A 22,370-nucleotide genomic window follows, 5' to 3' on the forward strand; every position below is an offset into this window, starting at 1 on the left:
AACCCTGCTTTGGCAATAAGAAAACAAATTGATTCATTTATCTCAACCACTAGGAATTTGTTCTGATCAGTGAGCTTTTAATGGCTTTAAAAGTAACATCTGCCCTCAGTTAGAAGCTTAGAAAGCTTTATTATTCATTTATACCAATTGGTATCATTTCACATTACTAATTTTCTCTCTAGTCATTGTTTATTACTTATGTGATTTTCTAAATGATGTTTCATAATATTTGAATAATTCAAACATATAGGGTCTTTAATATTTTCTAACAGAAAACATATTTCATTATTAATAAGAATGTTTTTATATTTTCCTCTTCAGGTGTCAGAAAATTTTTTCATAACCAAAATTTACTTGCTTTGGGACTTTATTCTTTAATAAGCTATTCTGCAAAACATTTTATTGATTAAAAGCTGTTTTCCTTTCTACAGGAAAAAACTCATTTCTAATTTCATGATTATCCTTATGTTGTTTAGGGCTTCAGGGTCATAGTCTTCTCTTGGCTTTCATTTCATGAGTTTGCAACCAAAATGACTTGGTTGCATATGATGTTTTTTTTTTTTTTTTGCCAAGGTATTTTGACATACGAGGGGACCTGAAAATTTGATTATCTCCTTTCTCCAAGTTGTGAGTTCAGGAAACTGCATCTGTCTTCTGTCTTATTTATTGCTAAACTTCCTAAAGTCACATGGCTGGTTACCATATCTGCCCCCATGATCAAGGCTGCTGGAGTGGTATCCAGAGGCCACCATTGCATTGTATATGAATGGTGCCCATGTAGGGTTTCCCAGTGAAACTGTCTTCCTCTTAGTTGAGGTAGGCTTGAAACTCTCTGTGATTCAGCTTCCTCATGTATAAAAGGCAAATAATAAGTCTACAGCTTTTATTCTTATTAAATAGGATAGTATTTTTACAGCATTTTTGTGCCCTGCATGGTTAAACATTCAGTCAACGTTAGCTCTTACTGTCTTCATTATCAAATTCTTTAGCAAAGGATTAAGTTCTTGGTAGGCGCAGAATGAATTATTTAAAATGACTTAGAGAAACTTTGAACCATGTCAAAAGTTAGTTGTCCAGTTTCTTTCTTTTTTTTTTTTTTTTAAGGACTGGTAGGAAATATTATCCAGATTGCTTATTGATTTGTAGCTTTTGGACTAAAATCTGTTATCAGATTTATACTATAGGCTTTTCTGATAAAAATTAGAAAACTGAAGAAAAGTCAGTAAGGTATTTTTTCTTAAATGAAGTTTGTTGCAAAAAAAAAAAAAAAAGAAAGAAAGAAATGTCTGTTCTATGTCATGCTTTTTTTTTTCCTTTTTTGGCTGCTCCCACAGCATATGGAAGTTCCCAGGCCAGGGATCTAAGGCAACCTAGATCCTTAACCCACACCAGGCCAGGGATTTAACCTGACCCTTGCAGAGACAATGCTGGATCCTTAACCTGCTGTGCCACAGCAGGAACTCCTTCCTATATTAGGCATTATAAGATCTCAGAATTCACCATCACACTATTAGTATGTGGTTTTTAAAGGACCATGAAAAATCAAAACATATAGTCCAGGCTATTATTCAGTGTGAAGACGTTTCCTCAAAAATTTTGATACTTAGTTTTCTAAGGTCTTCACACAGGCTTTTTCTTTTGTTCTTTCTCGCTTCCTTCCTCCCTCCCTCCCTCTCTCCCTCTCTCTCTCTTTCTTTCACTGAAATAAAAGAATTCAGTTAGGATAATTATCGCTTTTTCCACAGCAGTTACTGTTTACTTCTAAGAGTTAAGACTCAGCAAGAGAGCAATAAAGAAGACTGAAGCTTAGAGGTAGTTAGAATTTTTTTAGGTTGTGTATCTTTCAAGTTCTCCACTATCTCTAAAAAAAGGTAATCAAATAGAGATGGTATTAGGGTTTTTTTTTTGTTTTTTGTTTTTTTTTTGCTTTTTAGGGCTGCACATGTGGCATATAGAAATTCCCATATTTATTGGAGCTGTAGCTGCCAGCCCATATCACAGCCACAGCAACACAGGATCCGAGCTGTGTCTGTGACGTACACCACAGTTCACAGCAATGCCAGATCCTTGACTGGCTGAGCAAGGCCCATGAATTGAACCAGAGGCCTCATGGATACTAGTTGGATTCCTTTTTGCTGAGTCACAACAGGAACTCTAGTATTAGATATCTTTATTCTCCTTTTTTCACATTGTAATTATAGAATGATCTAATGTACGTATGGGCAGCACTTTGCTTTATCTACTTTGTATCTCAAGATAGTTTTATCTAAAACTTCAGCCAAAGCTCTTCTCTGAGGGAAAATAAAACTGGTCTGTTTTAGACAGATTAAAACCATGACTGGATGAACATATAAATCTTCTTAAAGAAATTCTTTAAGATTTTGAAATGCGTTCAATTTTGATTTTGTATTTTGAGGGTGCCTCAAGTATGGAATCCTCATTCCTTTTGTATATTTCAGATACTTCACAAATAATAGCATTAAATATTTTTCCCACAGAGGAAAATGAACATTAAAACAAAAAAATATGAAAGAATGGGAGAAGAAAACACATTTGTTGCTAGAAAAAAATAAAAACATATAAGTGCTTTCAACATATTTGAAGTAATTAAAGTCTGCATTGTCAGAATATACATTTTATTCTTTGTTTTATGAAATTTGTAGCATTAATTTTAATTTCTGTTAACTTTTTAAATTTTTCTTGTTTTAAAATGTTCAGGTACATTAAACCCTAAGTATTCAACTGTCCTGTGAAAAATTAATATGTACATTTCTTTTAGAAACAAATTTTCATTCATAATTTGTTTTCCCAACTATAATGAACATGATTATTTATTAAAGTCTGTGGACCAGGCATGATGCAGGAATCAGCTGTCAGTTCAGTGAATTGATGTCCTCATTTAAGTAGAAGTCAGTATCATCTTGGTCAGGGAAGCATTCTAAATGGCCTAATGGCTATATTACTGAACAAATGATCAGATTGTGGAATCTCAGAACTGTCTAGAACTTCTCTTTAAGTGATTGTCCTTTGTTTATTCTGCTAAGTAATGAGCCACATTTTTAATTAAAAAGCATTTTTAGCTTATTAATATATTTAGCCTATACTTCATTCAGTAGTAGTTTAAAATAACTTAAATGTCCTTCAGGGCCTAAAAAAAAATGTATAATATTTGACATAAAATAGGACAATCTTTAAGATTCTTTGGTTAAACAAATGAATATACAGTAAAGAACTTAGTGGAGTTCAGATTATGCATTCTACTGTTCATCTATTGTTTTCATAGGCTATCTGTATAGGACCTGAAAACATGCAGATAATGTATCCAGCTATATTTGACCAGTTACTGGCATTTGTAGAATTTTCCTGTAAACCTCCACAGTATGGACAACTGGAAACAAAACACATTGCAAATGCGAAATATAATCAGGTAATTTATTGTAAATTATACTTTATAAGTATGGCTTATAAACATAGTTCCACTTAAGATGGACTTTGATGATCTCAGAAATTTTTCATTCACAAACTTTCATTTGTCTTAACAGTTTACGCTGAAAAGAAACACTATTTGGAAGACCTTTTCTTTTTTCCTTTTTTATTGTTCATTACTTTCCTTTTCCTAGTGGTTCTCCAGAAAGTTTGGCCTTTCATGTTACTCTGTAATACGTCTTTCTTCAAAGTTCCTTTCTTGGTGTCCCTATCCCACTACAAAATGGACTCTAAATCCCTAAGCCTAATCGCATCTGAAATAGATACCTGCAATACAAAATGAAGAAATCTGTATGTACTAAATAAGAAGTCGTCTACTACTGGTGTGAAATTTAGTTGGATTTTATATAAAAGATTTTTATAGCCATAGTTGGCAAATTTTAACTTTGTTTTGGCTTAGGGGAAAAGTAAATTGCTGAATGCATGCACATGCTGATTTTGTTCACTCAACATAAAAATTACAATTTAACATGGTCCAAAAAGTAGTTTTAATGTGTATTAACTTTTCTCATTCTATTTGTCTTGCAACACAATGGAATCACAATAGATCCAACTATTTGCACCGGTGAGTTAAATTTCCTAAAATTGTCCTAACCTATTGGCAACAAATAAAGTACATCTTTCCCACTTCTTAATAGAATGCTCTATGTATTTTTTCTGATAGTTTTAAATTTTGCCTGGCTGAAAATTATTCTTTCATGAAGTACATATCTCTTGGAAAACTTTGCATGTAATACAGTCTGACCTAAAACCAAGGCCTGAACTTTAAGACAAAGAAGCTTTCTCTTTGAAAATAATGATTTCATTTAATCTTATTTTTATTTTAACTACATGTAAAAATATTATTTTCTAGGCAGAATGGGTTGCCTTGAATTATGTACCATTTGCTGAAAGGTCTTTAGAAGTAGTTGTGGATTTATACCAAAAAACAGCCTGTCACAAAGCAGTGGTGAATGAGAAAGTACTCCAAAATATTATTAAGGTATCTTTTTAAAAAAATTTCTATACTTTTATTTAATGATGACAGTATTATTAAAAATATTCTTTAGGTAATAATATGCTATATATTGAGATAAATGAAAAATATCATTTATGTTATTTCTAATGGCTTTTCTTCAGCATTCATGGACATTATTTAGGAAGCTGTTTTTCTAAAGTATGAGAAGGTTTTTTAATGAAAAATATTTTAAGGTAAGTATGCATTCGATTTTTTAGGATTCTTAAATTTTGCCTCATAGGACAGTGAGGCCCCTGTTTCTTAGGGCAGTACTCCTCATATTTTAAGGTTGATGAGCATTCAGGGAGAAAGTTACAGTGCAGCCTATTGATTTAACTGATCATGCAACTGACTTTTTGGAAGCCAGTTCCTTAGTACATGGATAACCATTATTAAAATTCACTCTTGTTGACTATGTCTCACTCCTCTAAAGCTTATTTCCTGTTTTTTTCCTCATTTTGAAGGACAAACCTAAATCTTACTCTTAACCTAGTATGTAGACATGCCTTTTATTTACTGGACAATTACAGGCCAATCTAATTCTCTTTCCCCAAGGAAGACGGTCTTTGCTGTTCCAAGGCTCATCCTTCTCTTTGTGCTCATCCTTTTTTCCTCCTGCCTTTCTTTGTTGATAATTCTTTCATTTTTCTTTCAGCCTCTTATACTTTATTCTGGGAAACTGATTAGGCCTTTTATGTAAGAACTTTCTCTCAGTTGACTTGCTATTCAAGTTGCTATTCTCTTTCAGCTTTCCTTTACATCCAAACTCCTTGAAACAGCTTGTGGCCTTCACCTAGTCACTACTTAATCTAACCTGTTGGTTATGCTGGTTCACTTCCATATTGTAAGCTACAGAAACTACTTACTGAGGTTATGGAAGACCAAATCTTCAAATTCTAAGCCCTTTTCTAATTCCTTATCTTTCCTATAACATGGTACTGCCTTTGCCCTCTTAAAATTCTTTGTTCTCTTGATTTTTGCCATACTTCTTTCTACCCCTCAGTATTCATCCTGTCAAAACTGTCCTCCCTCTCCTCATTTATTGAGAATAATTTTTAAGCATGTCTGTTGCCATGTACTAACACATAGTAGAGATAAAAATAAGATAATCCATACATTTAGTAATTCAGTAAAGGATCTACAGAAAGACAACCAAATAATAATACAGTATATTAAGTACTAAGTAAAGAATACTGAGTGGAGGCAGCTTGTTGTTTAGATAGACTTGACTTAGCATAGTGCACTGCTATTTCTTGCTGCTCTCTGATTTTGGGCAAATGAACCAGAGAGTGTTTCTCATCTATAAAAGAATGATAGTATAATACCACTTTAATGTTTTAACCATTAAGAGAATCAGTTGATTTACTGCATTTAGTGATACTTGACAACTAGCTAGTTCAGTTCCCCCTTCCTTTAATAGATTAGGAGATAATTAAACTGCCTAGGGGATCTTGGAGAAGGAGTAATGGAGTTTTCTAGGTAAAAAGAGAGAGAGAGATATTATAGATAGATTAAGCAATGTGTATCGTGTATTTTAAAGAAATGTTGAGAAATCCCATTTAGGGAGGTGACAGGTCCTGAAATAGGTCTGAAAAAGTGGCTATGGGTCTTATCATCATAAGGAATCAGACTTTTTTTTTTAATCATTGAAAGGTCAAACATGGAATAGTACATGCATCAGTTTGTATTTTTATTTATTTATTTATTTATTTATTTATTTATTTATTGTCTTTTTTGAGGGCCGCACCCAAAGCGGCATATAGAGGTTCCCAGGCTAGGGGTCAAATCAGAGCTGTAGCTGCCAGCCTACGCCACAGGCGCAGCAACCCTAGATCCGAGCTGTGTCTGCAGCCTACACCACAGCTTAAGGTGACACCAGATCCTTAATGCACTGAGGGAGGCCAGGAATCGAACCTGCAACCTCATGGTTCCTAGTCGGATTTGATTCCGCTGTGCCACGACAGGACTCCTCAGTTTGTATTTTTGGAAGAATTAAATACTCCCTTTTATGTACTCCTGAACACTTTGTCGGTGCTATTTACTACATTGTATTGCGGAATTAACCACAATTAAGGAAGGCGCTTCCTTCCTCGAAAATGGTGAGCTTTATAACAGCAAGAACTGAATTTCCCAGTTCCACATAGATTTACTGAGTATATACTATATACTAATCTCTATATTAGTTCCTTATAAATTTTAAAAAACAAATGTATAAATCAAGTATATCTGCTGTGTTTAACATCCTTGACATGGTAAAATATTACAGTAGTAACCCATGCTTTTCTTTTATCTAGCCTTGAGTTATAATGTGTTAATTCAGAGTGGCCGGTATATAATTTAGTATTCTTTTGTTTGCATATGATACACATTCAGGCTCTGACTTGTTTAACAGTAAAGGGTATATTTATTAGTATAGTTAGCTGGGAAATTGAGAGATAAATGGAGCACTTTAGGATTGGTTGATCCAGCAGTTCTGCACAATAACCAGAAACCAAAAATTTCTTCTTTCTTCTGCTTTCCAAGGGTTGACTACATCCTGTGTTTCTCCTTATACTTGTAGGCTAATAAAGGGATTATATGTCAGTGGCAGGTGTGTATGTTTATTGCATTCGTCTTAAGTTACTAAAATTAACCTTAAGTGAACTAGCTTTAGGGCTATGCCCAGTCTTGAATCAGTAATTACGGCCAGACAAATGGAGTACATGAATTGGTTTAATAAGCTTATCATCCAGTTACTCTGGTTCCCAACTGGCTGTGGGAAGGGGAGAGGGATAGATTGTGGATCGGCTAATTATCTGTTAATGGAAGCCCATTTCATGCTAATATGTAATGGTACATATGTTCACTATGTAAGAACTCAGTAATAGTGTGGAGGATGATGAAATTGGGTTTTACGTTCTCTCCATAGCATTGATATATGAAAATGTATCTCTTCTACTCTTTATCTTTCTCAGACTAGAATTTTTATGTAAAACAATTTTTGCTCTAATGCGCAGTATCAGATGGTATGCTGGTGATGGTGCTCTGGGGTAGCTTGCTGTGGTAGTTTGATCGGTCTAGTCTTCTAGCTGTTGGACAGAACTATGATCAGAGAAATTCATTTTGAACCACCAAATTATTTCTTTAATGATTAACAGCGGCCTGTCTCAGAAGTTTACCAATTAAAAACTCAGTCTCAATATTTTAGTCATTATACATAGTTCAGATGCTCTACTGCTATATCCTCAAAGGTTAAAGATAAACTGTTGTTCTTTTTTTAAAAATTATGGTTGATTTACAATGTTTCTTCAATTTCTGTTGTACAGCAAAGTGACCCAGTTATACATATATGTACATTCTTTTTTTTTTCTTACTGTCTTCCATCATATTCCAACCCAAGAGATTGGACATAGTTCCTTGTGCTGTACAGTAGAGTTTCGTTGCTTATCCATTCCCAGTATAACAGTTTGCCTCTACTAACCCTAAACTCCCCATCCATCCCACTCCCCCACCCCACCCCCAAAATGGCAACCACCTGTCTGCTCTCCATGGTTGAGATCTGTTTCTGTTTTGTAGATAGGATCATTGGTGCCATATTTTAGATTCTGTATATGTGATATCATATGGTATTTATCTTTTTTCTCTGACCTACTTCACTTAGTATGAGAATCTCTAGTTGCATCCAATCTCTAGTTGCTGCAAATGGTATTATTTTGTCCTTTTTATGGCTGAGGAATATTCCATTGTATATATGTACCACATCTTCTTAATTCATCTGTCAGTGGACATTTAGGTTATTTCCATGTCTTGGCTATTGTGAATAGCACTGCAGTGAACATAGGGGTGCATGTGTCTTTTTTGAATGACTGTTTTGTCAGGATATATGCTCAGGAGTGGAATTAATGGATCATATTATTCTTCACTTAACAATTTTTCTCAAATATCTGGAAAAGGAATAAATGTACATTAAAATAGTAGTGTATGGAGTTTCTGTTGTGGAGCAGTGAAAACAAATCCGACTAGGAACCATGAGGTTGTGGGTTCGATCCCTGGCCTCTCTCAGTGGGTTAAGGATCTGGCGTTGCCTTGAGCTGTGGTGTAGGTTGCGGACTCGGCTCAGATTCCGAGTTGCTGTGGCTCTGGCGTAGGCTGGCGGCAACAGCTCTGATTAGACCCCTAGCCTGGGAACCTCCATATTGCCACCGGTGCAGCCCTAAAAAGATAAAAGACAAATAAATAAATAAATAAAATATTAGTGTAGGGTATAAAATTTAGAGAATTTTAATGGTAAAACATAAGATTTCAAAGTATTGATGCCCTATGCTCTGTTTACCTAACCATTAGCTGAAAAATGTAAGCAGTGTTGATCTCTTTTGGATGTGAGAAACCCCATTATTTTCTGCTAGGAGAACTATGACAGAGTTTTCTAATTTTATAACCTCAAGTTAGAGAAGCTGCAAAATTGTAAGTTTCCTACTTTTACTCTTAGCTTTTCAGAAAACATCCCTATTTTTATGATGAGAAACTGAGATTCAAAAAGATAATTACTTATTCAGGGTCATTGTTTATAAAATGGACATAGGGCTTAAAAGTATATCTTTCTAGACAGTATGATTTGAGGACCATGTCTGAGAATTGGCTTCCTAGAAAATAACATCCTATTTAAAATGAAAATACCTGTTTTTTTTTCCTCTCAGCTATAGTTTTTAAAAGTTGTATATGTTTTAATGAGTACTTATTTTAGACTATGTTTATTTTCACAGACTCTTAGGGTTCCTCTCAGTTTGAAGTATTCCTGCCCTTCTGAAAGTACATGGAAACTAGCAGTATCTTCTCTCCTCAAAGTTCTTTCTATTGGGCTACCTGTTGCCCGGCAGCATGCTTCTTCCGGAAAATTTGACAGTATGTGGCCAGAACTAGCCAACACTTTTGAAGACTTTCTCTTTACTAAAAGGTCAGCTCATTAATTTTTACAATTAAAACAGTCTTTTAAGAAGTGAACATTATACCTTTAATTGCTTTAAAAACAGTATTTCTCATTATTCACTAACACAGTAATTGAATATTAAGATTCCTAGATTGTATACAAAGAACAAGTGGATTAGTCATTTATCCAGTGGGTACTTTATCTGTGAACAGTGGACAGTTTTGCTCTTTAGTGTGTTGTTCATTGTAAGATAGGAATTTATGTATAAAACCATATAAATATATCTTAATTAAGGAGCCATGGTTTTAACTTGATGAAGCTAAGAAGATCCATTAAAAAAATGTGATGGCCATTTGGCATTACGATAGAAAAACAATTCCAGAAAATCTTTTTTTTTTCCAGAGTAAGTAAGATTATCAATTATAATGAACAGCTCTTTAAAATGTCTAAGTTTAGCAAAGAAAAATGGAATTTTCACCAAATAATCTCCAACTGAGGACGTATTTTAAGGATGCTATTTTTGATCTCTCACTGAATGAGAGTAGGATAAGTGGAACATGGACTAAATTTTTTGGATGAGGAGTCTGCTGTGGTCCATCTAGAGCTGTACTATCCAGTATAGTAACCCCTGGTTAAAATTGATTTAAAATTTTAATTAAGTCAAATTAAAAATTCAGTACTTTAGCCTCACTAGCTGCATTTCACCATTGCCATGTGTAGCTAGTGGTTGCCTTAGTGGACAGTGCAGATCATTGAATATTTCCATCATCACAGAAAGTTCCGTTGGGTAGCACTGATCGAACATGTGTCACTTTAATAAAGATGCACTTAGTCAGTAATAGCTGTGATAGGTAGTCTTTAGTGTTCCTACAGTCTAATTTTCCTTTGTGCTATAGTGGTGAAATTCTGGGACAACAAAGATTTCTCTATTTTTATATATTGTTTTATATCTAAAACAATAGTTTTTTCTATTTCTATTTTTAACCATTTTTTAAAATTATGGAATGATGAACATGCCATGCACTACCATGTGAACTTATTAGTTTGAAGCCATTTAAATTATAAATTTGGTATACTTGAAAAAAAGCTGCACTGGCACATTGTTAATGATCAGATGAGTCTATTTAAGAGTGATTTAACTGAAGAAATTTCTGTCTACCTTTCTAATGTGGTTTAGTTATTTAGCAAAAAAAGTTGTAGAGTGCAGAATGTTAACTCACATTTTTCTCTATAAAAGCTTATCTGATATTTCAAAATTGAAAGTAATGACATGTGATCTTAATTTCTGTTTCCTTAAGTGGTGAGACTTTGTTTTGGTTTTTTATATATTTCTCACCTCTAGAAATTTTAGTGATACCAATGCAAGCATGCTCTTTGTATTTGCAGGAAGATCATAGTGACTCACAAAGCAGAGTCAAACAAATTATGTTTTCATCTTTAAAGTAACCCTGGATATTTGAGTTCTTTGTGGACTTTGTTCCCTAAATCACTATGTTGATTTGCATGAAGCAGACAGATATAGGAGTTCCTATTATGGCACAGTTGGGTAAGAGTCCAGCATTATCTCTGTGTCAGTGTAGGTTTGATCCCTGGGTGGACACAGTGGGTTTAGGATCCATTGTTGCCTCAGCTGTGGCATAGGGTGCAGCTGCAGCTCAGATTCAGTCCCTGGCCCAGGAAATTCCGTATGATATGTGTGTGGCACCCCCCACCCCCCAAAAAAGGAGACTTTTTTGGTGTATGAATTGTATCTCAAAAAATAATTTTAATGTACCATACAGAGAGAACTGATTAAAAAATACAAATAATACTTTATCAGTTTGAAGCCTCTTATTTCAAATAAAAATTCATGAAAAAAATGTTGTACTCTTCAAACTTAGAAATTTTAAGGACCTTGTATGCCCATTTGTACTTGAAATATTGACTATCTCCTTTTATAATTTATAGGTAAATTCTGTTAATCATCTGTGTTTTTAAAAGTTCAAGTAATGTTTATTGATATGCTTAGGGTATCTAGTAAGGCCAAACTTTAAAATTATTAACTATAAAGTAAAATTGGTTTAGGTTCTGAGATCCCTGTGTAAAATCAAATAAATTCCTGATTTTATTGATCATTAGGATTAGGAGGAGTGAACCTTTCAGTTTTTAGCTTTGTATGCTACTCTCTTCCCTCTTTACAAGATATTTTAAAAATACAGTTCAGTGTTTCTGATATATGACCCCAATAACATTAATATCATTACTGTATATTCCTGAAGAGCTTTTTAAAAAAATTGGTAGTTAGCCAATTGGTGATTGTGTGTATGGGTGTATTTTAAGACCTGTGATTAGATAAACCAAGTTATACCAAGTAGAGCAAAAAGAGCTCTAGATACAAAACTGTATACTATTTTTACCTCTAAATGTAAATGTGATATTACTCTTTACATTTATAACTTTCACAAAAAGAAAAGAACCTTGGCTCAAATATCATCTAAGTCTAGGTTAAGATTATGGTCTTGTCATTTATTTACAGTGTGTTCTTGGTATTATTACCTGCCATTCAAAGCTTTAGTTTCCTATTCTGTCAATTAAATGGTAGTCCTGTGGCTACTGTGGAAACATAGGAGTTAATACAAATAAAGCTGTTAATACAGTGGCTGTCTGTCTAATTTTTGTTGTTGTTATTATTGTAATAATCATTACCATCTTGTTTTCAGGTGATTTAAGTGCTTAATATTTCACTGTTTCATAAGTTTAATAGCATTTTATTTCTCATTCTTATTAAGAGCTACAGGGTCTAAAATTCTGTCTGGTTCCTTCAGAACTGTTGATTTATTTTGATCCTATTGGAATAACTTTCTGCTGTAGAAAAATCAATAATCAAAAATTAATTCTGTAGAATTGAATCAATTCTCTTATTTTCAGATGTTCTCTATATTTAATTTTAAAGATGTTTAATAGATCATATTTATTACACATTAATTTAGGAGTTCCCACTGTGGCTCAGTGGTTAACGAATCCGACTAGTATCCATGAGGATGTGGGTTCAGTCCCTGGCCTGGCTCAGTGGGTTAGGATTCAGCATTGCCATGAGCGGTGGTGTAGGTTGCAGACTCAGTTTGGATCCCGAGTTGCTGTGGCGTAGGCCGGCAGGTGTAGCTCAGATTCGACCCCTGGCATGGGAACCTCCATATTCAGTTGGACGCAGCCCTAAAATAGACAAAAAGACCAAAAAAAAAAAAAAAAAAAAAACCCACACCAAATTAATGATTAATGGACCATCTCTGAGTGAATGATTCAGTGTTTTGTCCAAAGCTCTCTTAAATCTCTGGCAATTTAAGTGAATTTAGGTTTTTTTCACAGTGGTAATTTTTGCTGTAACTCAAAAAAGTATCTTTACTTTTCCTTGTTTTTTACTGAAAGATGTTTAGTCCTATAGATTTTGTTTAGTTCAAGCTTGGACCAAGTATTTTTGTTGCTGGAATCTCATGTTTGTAATTAGCTTTGTCACTTATACTAATTACTTTAATTAAAAATACCATTCTTTTAAATAAATGATAATTTCCTAACTTGGGTGAGAAAATATATTTTTTTGATATCTGAATCATGTTTGTTTACTTTCTGTTTGTATTTCCAGGAAATATTTCACCTTTATCAAATCAGGTCTTTTATTTATTTTTTAGCATACCTCCAGATAACCTCTCTATTCAAGAATTTCAAAGAAATGAAAGTATTGATGTTGAGGTGAGGAAGCTTTTTTAAACATTTTCCTGTGATTTTTTATAAAAACCAAACAGTAGAAATGGTGAAACTATAAATTGCATAATAGGTTGAGCTTGTACCTAAAAGCATTAAAACTCTCACAAAGGTAAAGTTTAATTTTTCAGTCATTGACATTTTAAAAATGACTTCCTTATAGTTTTTCGCTTTGTGCTGAATGCATATTGTCTAGTTACTTAGTTGTGTCCATTTAATAATTCTAAGATGGAATTGATTTAGTGAAATAAATCCATCATTCAATAAGCATGTATTTGAGATCATATTTTACACTTTGACAAAGCAGATATTTGTAATCAAATTAACCAGTAAGTTTCTTAGATTCTGTTTTTAGCCAGCTATAGAAGCAAATAATGAGTGTTTTTAAAAGAATATATTTTGCTTATTATAAATGAAATTTAAAGAAATAATTTTTCAAAAAAAACCCTCCAAAAACAAAAAAACACCCCACACAAAAACAACAAAAAAGAAGATTTTTTTTGTTGGGGGTTTTTAATTTTTTTCCTTTAAATGGGGTGGGGAATTTTATATAAATCAAATCAAATCAATTAAAGTGTACATAGAAAACATAGGCATCATATATAGGTAGAAAATATTGCCTTTTGTCCCATTGCTGTATTAAATCATAAACTCTTCTTCAAACTTTTTTTCCTTTGGAAGGCAGAATCACATTGTATGTTAGAAATAAGCTATTTAACAAAAGTGAAGTAATATTACCTCTTAATAGTTCATTTTTGTGGTTCTAAAAGGTGATTTAGATTTTATTAATCCTATTTTGAATATTCTAACGTGTACTGTTATGCTGACTTTTTCTTCAGAGGACTCTTTATCATGTTGAAGATAAAAATTTATTAAAGTTGTATACTAAATAGTTTATAGTATTGACTCTTTTGTAATAAAGTTGTTTACTAAAACATGAGGGAAACAGTTATCCTGCATATTAACACTAAAATGCTTGTGTACTGCCAGTAAGAAAGATTCTTTAACTGATTTTCTTTTAAAATAAAATTTAAATTTTACTCTAGAAATTATCATTTGAGTCAGACTCTTTCAAAGAAAAGAGTATTTTATATTTGCCTCTTTTGTTTCAGGTAGTTCAGCTTATCAGCACTGAGATACTACCTTACGCCAATTTTATTCCTAAGGAATTCGTTGGTCAGATAATGACTATGCTTAATAAGGGCTCAATACATTCTCAGTCATCTTCATTTACAGGTATGTTATTTTAATGATTTTTTAAAAAAATGTTAGTAAGCAGTGAAGTACTTTTGAAGAAACTGACTTCTAATAGAAATGTTTATTCCTATCATTGTTGTAAATGTAAATTGGGGAATGGTAAGGTAATTTTTAAGAATGTGATATATAACATTAAAGTTTATGAGGGGAAAATGTAAGTATTCTGTGAACTATGTGTAATGAATCCAATTGCAAAACACTTATAGAAGCTGCCTAAATCTTTGCAGACAGACGTAAATTACTGGTTTTGAGAAGTCATGGATTACTGAGAGGTAATGAGAGTGTATTCTGCCACCTTAGTAATTGGCTAATTTGTTGGTTAACTTATTAGTTGGTTAGCTGTCACTTTTGTCATCTATAAAATGAAGATATTAATACCAACCTCTCAGATAGTCCATTAAAAAAAAAAAAAAGCCTTAGTATTTGTCAAGGGAACTAACATTTACTGAATGACTACTATGTGCAGGGTATTATGCTAGAATATTAATCTCATTCCTTACAACAATTCTTTGAGGATGGGTTCTGCCATATTACAGAAGGGAAAAAATTTGCCCACAAACTTAAGGCTGGAGATCAAAGTTCATACTTAAAAAGAACTGCATGCTTCTTTTGATTATATCATGCCACTTTTTTGGGAGATGTATATAAGTTGCTTTTGCTATTATTTCTTTCTATTTTAAAAAAAGTAATGGAAGTACAGTTGATTTACAGTGTTGTATTAATTTCTGCTGTATAGCAAAGTGACTCAGTTATACATGTATGTATATTCTTTTTCATATTCTTTTCCATTATAGTTTATCACAGGATATTGAATATATTTCCCTGTGCTATATAGTAGCACCTTGTTGTTTATCCATCCTTTATATACTAGTTTGCATCTGCTAAACTCAAAACTCTCAATCCTTCCCTCCTCATCCCCCCACCTCCCCGGCCTCAGTTACCACAAGTGTGTTCTCTATGTCTCTGAGTCTCTTTCTTTTGGTAGATACATTCATTTGTGTTCATTTTAGATTCCCTATATGTGATATATGGTATTTGTCTTTCTCATTCTGATTGAGTTCACTTAGTATGATAATCTCTAGGTGCATCCATGTTGCTGCAAATGACATTATTTCCTTCTTTGTTATGGCTAAGATCCCATTGTATGTATATGTATATATGCACACGACATCTTCTTTACCCTTTCATCTGTTGATGGGCGTTTCAGTTGTTTCCATGTCTTGGCTGTTATAAATAGTGCTGCTGTGAATATAGGGGTACATGTCTCTTCGAATTATAGTTTTGTCTGAAGTGGGATTGATGGACCATATGGAAACTATTTTTAGTTTTTTTTAAGGATCTCTGTACTATTTTCCATAGTGGCTGCACCAATTTACATTCCCACCAACAGTGTAGAAGGTTTCCCTTTCCTCTACATCCTCTCCAACATTTATTATTTATAAACATTTTAGTAATGGCCATTCTGAGTGGTGAGAAGTGATACATCATTGTAGTTTTGATTTGCATTTCTCTAATAACTAGCAATGATGAGCTCCTTTTCTTTTTGCCTTTTGGCCATTTGTATGTCTTCTTTGGAGAAATGTCTGTTTAGGTCTTCTGCCCATTTTTCAATTGGGTCGGTTTTATTTTTTTCCTGTTACTGAGTTGTACAAGCTATTTATGTATTTTGGAAATTAAGCCCTTTTGTCAGTCATAGTACCTTCAGATATTTTCTCCCAGTCTGTAGCTTGTTTTTTCTTTTTCTTTTTGTCTTTTTGCCTTTTCTTGAGCCACTCCCACAGCATATGGAGATTCCCAGGCTAGAGGTCTAATCAGAGCTGTAGTCACTGGCCTATGCCAGAGCCACAACAATGTGGCATCCGAGCCGTGTCTGCGACCCACACCACAGCTCACAGCAATGCTGGACCCTTAACCCACTGAGCAAGTCCAGGGAACAAACCCGCAACCTCATGGTTCCTAGTCAGATTTGTTAACCACTGTGCCATGACGGGAACTCCTGCTTGTTTTTTCATTTTGTTTAAAACTTATACATTTGATTTGGTCCCACCTATTTATTTTTGCTTCTACTTCTTTTACCTTGGAAGACTGACCTAAGAAGACATTGATATGATTTATGTCAGATAATGTCTTGCCTAGGTTCTCCTCTAGGAATTTTATAGTGTCATGTCTTATATTTAAGCCTTTAAGTCATTTTGAGTTTATTATTGTGTATGTTGTGAGGGTGTGTTCTAACTTAAAAGCTGTGCTCAGGTGTTAAATGTAATTGTGGCATCATAATGAGATATATATATATATATTTTTTTTTTGGTGAGATGATTAAAAAATTCTAAATCGGTACCATGCATCTCCTTAGTCCCCAGAATTATGACTAATTTCTGCCGAACTATGGTGAACACTTTAAAGAGGATTTCTGTATACAGTTTGACCACTAGATGCTCTCATACTGCTTACTTCACAAACTAGTTCTTTTTCCTAGCCAGACAATTTTTACAATTAATCCAGTAAAGTGCAGGTTTAACAAACATAAGAACCTCAGAGAAAAATTTTTGAAGGCTACTTAATGTATCAACTTTTTATTAAGAATATTAAAAAATTGGGAGATCTCTTGTAGTGCAGCAGGTTAAGGATTTGGCATTGTCACTTCAGTGGCTTGAGTTGCTGTTGTGATGCAGGTTCCATCCCAGGCCTGGGAACTTCTGCATGCCACAGGGGTGGCCAAAAAAAATTAAAATTAAAAAAAAGGCTATTAAAGAAATATGGATAAATTTTTTAAAAATATATTTTAAGAACCCTATTTATAATTAAATGTAAATATTCTAAGCTAAATAAAGACTGCCAAGTTACCATGTATACTTTTTCTAGCAGTTTTCTGATAATACCTCCTGCCACTTAAAATATTAAATATATAAAGATAAAGTATACATACATTCTTCCAGTGACTTTACTATAGGACACAAATTTCTCAGCTTTAACTTGGAGTTTTCTGTAAACATGTACATAACAAAGTCTTTCTTGCTAATAAACAAGACCAATCACAGAGATTCCAGTGATTATTTTCAGTCCCCTGCTCTTAAGTATGTTCTGATAGCCAAAGCTCACAGACATTTGAAGAAATCCTCTAATATGAAAGAGAAAGACCAAAACAAATGAAGATGGAGTAAAAGAAACTGGGAAGAAAGAGAGAAAATGTTGGGTCATATTAAGCATTTTAAAAAACATGATTAAGATGCTCAAAGAGATAAAAGATTTTACATTCATGAATCAAGAAAAATGCTTTTAAAAAATAAAATTGTTCCTATAGCATAGGAACAATCAGATCATGAAAGAACTCATAGAAACTAAAGATAGCTGATATAAGTTCATTGAAGGGTTGGAAGTAAACATTAAGGATATAATCCAGAAATAGAGCAAAGACAAACAAGTAGACAGAGTGAGAAGAAAGAAAGAAAGTGAATTCGAGGGATCTAACATTTGACAGATAATAGGTCTTACAGAAAGAAAAAATAATTACGAGAGGAAATTATCAAAGAAATAAAACTGAAGATAAAAATCTTCAGATTAAAAGTGGTCACTCAGTACCCAGAAGAGTGAAAGAAAAAAGACTCAGAATAAGGCATGTCATCATGAAGCATCAGAATATTTATTAGGGATAAAGAAGAGATGCCAAAAGATTTTGGAAAGAAAAGAAAAAAAAAGTTCAACACAAAAGAGTTGTATCAGGGAGTTCCCTGGTGCTAGCAAGTTATCTGGCATTGTCAATGCTGTGGCTCTGGTCACTTCTGTGGTGCATGGGTCACCAGAAACTTTCTCATGCTAGAGGCATGACCAAAAAAAAAAAAAAAAAAAGCTTTATCAAAAGGACATTGGAATTCATTGAAGCTATGGTTTCAGGGTCATAAATGGAAAAGATTTTTGACAAGGGATTCTATACCTAGTCCCAGGGCTGGCTAAGTAGGAATGTAGACTGGTACTTCTCAAATGTCAGTATGCATTATATTCACCTGGAGGGAAGCTGTTGCTGGGCTTTTAACCCAGGAGTTTCTGATTCAGTAGGTCTGGGATGAGGCTTGAGAATTTGTATTTCTCAGAAGTTCTCTGGTGATGCTGATGCTGCTAGAAACCACTTCAAGTACCACAGTAAAATGATATTTCAGAAATGTATGGTCTCAAAATTTTTACTTCCCATTCACTCATTGTCAGGTACTACAGAATATGTCCTATGAAAACAAAGGATTAAATAAAAAAAAAAAAAAGGAAGGCATTAGATCTAGAAAGTGAGATATAACACGAGAGAGAATAAAAACAACTTGTAGGGTGATGACAAAGACCATTTCTGGAATATAGCTGGGTGGCATGTCTGGAGAGCAACTAGTGCAGACTGGATCAGGGTCCAGGGAAGATGTTTCCAAGAGAAAAAAAGAAACAAACTATTCCAAGTTGGATCATGTGGAAGACTATTGAGAGGTATTCTATAGTGCTGTTGAAGGTTTAAAAAGACCAAAGACAAGAAAAAAGTTGAGTTGAAGCAATGAGATTGGGCAGTCTTGCCTTATTTTTGCTCTTGGATGGGAAAGAATTGTTCATATATTGCATGTATTTATATACATGCTCTTAACTAAGTTTTTCATAGACATTCTTTATCAGTTAAGGAATTTTCTTCTATTCCTAGTTGTCTAAGAGTTGTATCAAGGTGTATTAATTTAATGTTCTATTAACCATCAAAAATTATTAATTCTGCAGAAGCAGAGATTGATATTCGTTTGAGAGAAGAATTTTCTAAAATGTGTTTTGAAACATTGCTCCAGTTTTCCTTCAGTAATAAAGTCACAACACCTCAAGAAGGCTACATCTCACGAATGGCACTCTCAGTGCTTCTAAAGAGGTCTCAAGATGTACTGCATCGTTATATAGAGGATGAAAGACTAAGTGGTAAATGCCCTCTTCCAAGGTATATATGTATGTATATATGTATTTAAAAAAATTAATAATTTTTTTAAAAAGCTCTGGAAATCATATATTTTCATAAGTGATCTGAACTTAATTTGAGGCTATTTATAATTTTATTTATCCTGTGTAATGTAAGTATTCATAAGTTTTGCTGCAATTATATTAATGTTTTTTATTATGAGATGCTTTTTTGGACTACTAATGGAAGGTAAGTAATATATGATATAGATACCAAATTACTTGTTTGAATTTGAAAAAAAGCTGAATTCTGAACTATATCTTTGCAAGGATTTTGAGTAAGGACTTATAGATCTGTATGAACACGTGATTATAGATCTCTCTAGAGAAGAAAATAATAGATAAATCATACTCTACAAACTTCCTCATTTGTTTTATAGTCATTTCTAGGCTTTTCTATAAGTTATCTAGCCATATCTTAGATCATCTTTTTATCTAATTTGCATAATTAAGCCCTCATACCTAAACTGATTTGCTTCTCATTTAGTCAGGCTATACCAGTTGAAGGGGCTTTAGGTCTCTGTCATGTAAAGGTTAATTGAATTACAGATCAGAATTTATCAAAAAATACAATCATAGGGAGTTCCCGTTGTGGCGCAGTGGTTAACGAATCCGACTAGGAACCATGAGGTTGCGGGTTCGGTCCCTGCCCTTGCTCAGTGGGTTAACGATCCGGCGTTGCTGTGAGCTGTGGTGTAGGTTGCAGACGCGGCTCGGATCCTGCGTTGCTGTGGCTCTGGCGTAGGCCGGTGGCTACAGCTCCGATTCAACCCCTAGCCTGGGAACCTCCATATGCCGCAGGAGTGGCCCAAGAAATAGCAACAACAACAACAACAACAAAACAAAAAAAAAAGACAAAAGACAAAAAAAAAAAAATACAATCATAAATTAGGGTTATGTTGCCAATCTACTTTTAATATGGAACTTAGTGTTTAGGGCAAAACAAATGAATCAAATAGAAAATAATATTGGAAGACAAAATAATATTGAAAGTCAGGAAAATCATTATAGGTCCCATCTCATAAGGTAGTATTAAGAGGTGAACTAGGGAGTTCTCGTGGTGGCGCAGTGGTTAACGAATCCGACCAGGAACCATGAGATTTGGTCCCTGGCCTCGCTCAGTGGGTTGAGGATCCGGCATTGCCATGAGCTGTGGTGTAGGTTGCAGACACGGCTCAGATCCCACGTTGCTGTGGCTCTGGTGTAGGCCGATGGCTACAGCTCTGATTGAACCCCTAGCCTGGGAAACTCCATATGCCGTGGGAGCAGCCCAAGAAATGGCAAAAAAAAAAAAAGTGAACTAGTAACCTTAAAAGATAACAGACATTCTACAATGTTTTGATTATATTATATTACTAATTGCCCATCAGAGACTTCTACCAATTTACCATCTCCCAGGAATGTATCACCTTGTAGATTTATATACAAAAACATTCCCATGACAGGTGTTAGTTACTTGGTTATTGTCATGATTGAAAACCAATTTATTAAAATTGATCTCTGATGTATACTTGGAAAAGCAGTAATAAAATTGCTTTGGAGTATTTTTTATTTCAGAAAGCAACTTTTCCTTCTTTTTTTTTTTTTTGTATTTTAAGTGTTTATTGCTTTTATTTAATTTTTTTTCCTTTTTATAGTTGCACCTGTGGCATATGGAATTTTCCGGGCTAGGGGTTCAATCAGAGCTGCAGGCCTGTTCCACAGCCAGAGCAAAGCCAGATCCAAGCTTCACTGGAGACCTATGCTAAAGCTTGTGGCAATGAGGTATCCTTAAGCCACTGAGCGAGGCCAGGGATCAAACCCGCATCCTCATGTATAATAGTTGGGTCTTAACCTGCTGAGCCACAACAAGAACGCCTTTTTAATGCTTTTAAGTTGAATCTTACTTATGGTTGTTATATTGTATCATCCTGTGTTTGATGCAGTATCATTACATTATTTTCTAAAAAACTATACTGTAACCCAATAAAATACTCATATACTTAAAAAGGGAGACTTGAATAGTACCATGTTGTAGTAGTAGGAAAACCTTATCTGTTGCATGAACACAGATTCATACCAGGAGTAGAATGAGGGGGAGTAGAGCAGAACCAGGTTTCTGCAGAAGAAAGAAATGAACTACTCTGATTGATCTTTTACTCCAAGTTCATTCTTCATCGCTGATGTCTCCAAATAATGTCACCTTGTGGTTGATTTTGAGCATATTTCTTATTTCTTGTATTAGAATGTTAAGACTACTGTAATTTTAAAAATACTTTTAACAGCATGACAAAATATATGCTGGGGGTAATAGTAATCTTTATTTCCATTTAAGCTTTGACAAATCTCTTTTACTACTAATTAGTCAAAAAGAAAAAAGAAAAACTTTTATAGAAGTTTTAAAAACATATATAATGTTTTGGCTTTAAGTAGTTATGTGAAATATCTCACAAATAAATTTAGATGTATATATTGCCTTTTCCCTCCATTTAATGTTGATAACTTATATTTAGAATAAATAAATCTTATTTGCACATTGAAGTGTTTGTGTGTGTGTGTGTGTGTGTGTGTGTGTGTGTGTGTGTGTGTGTATATATATATATATATATATATATATATATAGTCTTTTTAGGGCCACACCTGCGTCATATGGAAGTTCCCAGACTAAGGGTTGAATCAGAGCTGCATCTGCCAGCCTACACCACAGCCACAGCAGTGTGGGCACAGCAGTGTAGGATCCAAGCCACATCTATGACCTACATCACAGCTCACAGGAGCACCGGATCCTTAACCAACTCAACAAGGCCAGGAAACCCACATCCTCATGGATACTAGTTGGGTTTTTAACATGGTGAGCCATGACGGGAACTCCTGAAGTATATGTTAATGAAATGATTTTCCTTTGTAAGAACTTAAAACTAACATTAATTTCACATTGTTCTATGTTCAGTATTTTCCAAAATATGTCTATTTGTAGAATTTAGTAAAAAACACACATGGCATATCTTAAAATCCTAATGGAAATTATTTCCCATCTATTTT

At 33.9% G+C, this 22,370-nt stretch overlaps 1 protein-coding gene across 25 annotated transcripts in view; it reads left to right on the forward strand.

Moving 5' to 3' along the window:
* Positions 1 to 22,370, forward strand: part of MON2 (MON2 homolog, regulator of endosome-to-Golgi trafficking) — a 114,602-nt gene that overhangs the window by 80,399 nt on the left and 11,833 nt on the right. For 8 of the 25 annotated variants that reach the window (XR_014803486.1, XR_014803483.1, XR_014803485.1 and 5 more), the window contains 6 exons: positions 3,284 to 3,437; positions 4,340 to 4,468; positions 9,226 to 9,416; positions 13,055 to 13,115; positions 14,240 to 14,363; positions 19,125 to 19,332. Coding sequence is in view for 13 of the 25 variants with exons in the window: in XM_084956244.1 (XP_084812370.1) it covers positions 3,284 to 3,427; positions 4,034 to 4,051; positions 4,340 to 4,468; positions 9,226 to 9,416; positions 13,055 to 13,115; positions 14,240 to 14,363; positions 19,125 to 19,332 (875 nt within the window). In the remaining 12 variants the exon portion in view is untranslated. Of the gene's footprint in view, positions 1 to 3,283; positions 3,438 to 4,033; positions 4,052 to 4,339; positions 4,469 to 9,225; positions 9,417 to 13,008; positions 13,116 to 14,239; positions 14,364 to 19,124; positions 19,333 to 22,370 lie in introns of all 25 variants that reach the window. The other 17 variants (XM_084956248.1, XM_084956245.1, XM_084956247.1 and 14 more) reach the window with 5 other exon arrangements.

The sequence above is a fragment of the Sus scrofa genome, chromosome 5, assembly GCF_054392235.1.
Source record: "Sus scrofa isolate SSC_HxYL_T2T_F1_AM1 chromosome 5, Sscrofa_HxYL_maternal_Yorkshire_Landrace_v2.0, whole genome shotgun sequence".
Taxonomy (NCBI): Eukaryota; Metazoa; Chordata; class Mammalia; order Artiodactyla; family Suidae; genus Sus; species Sus scrofa.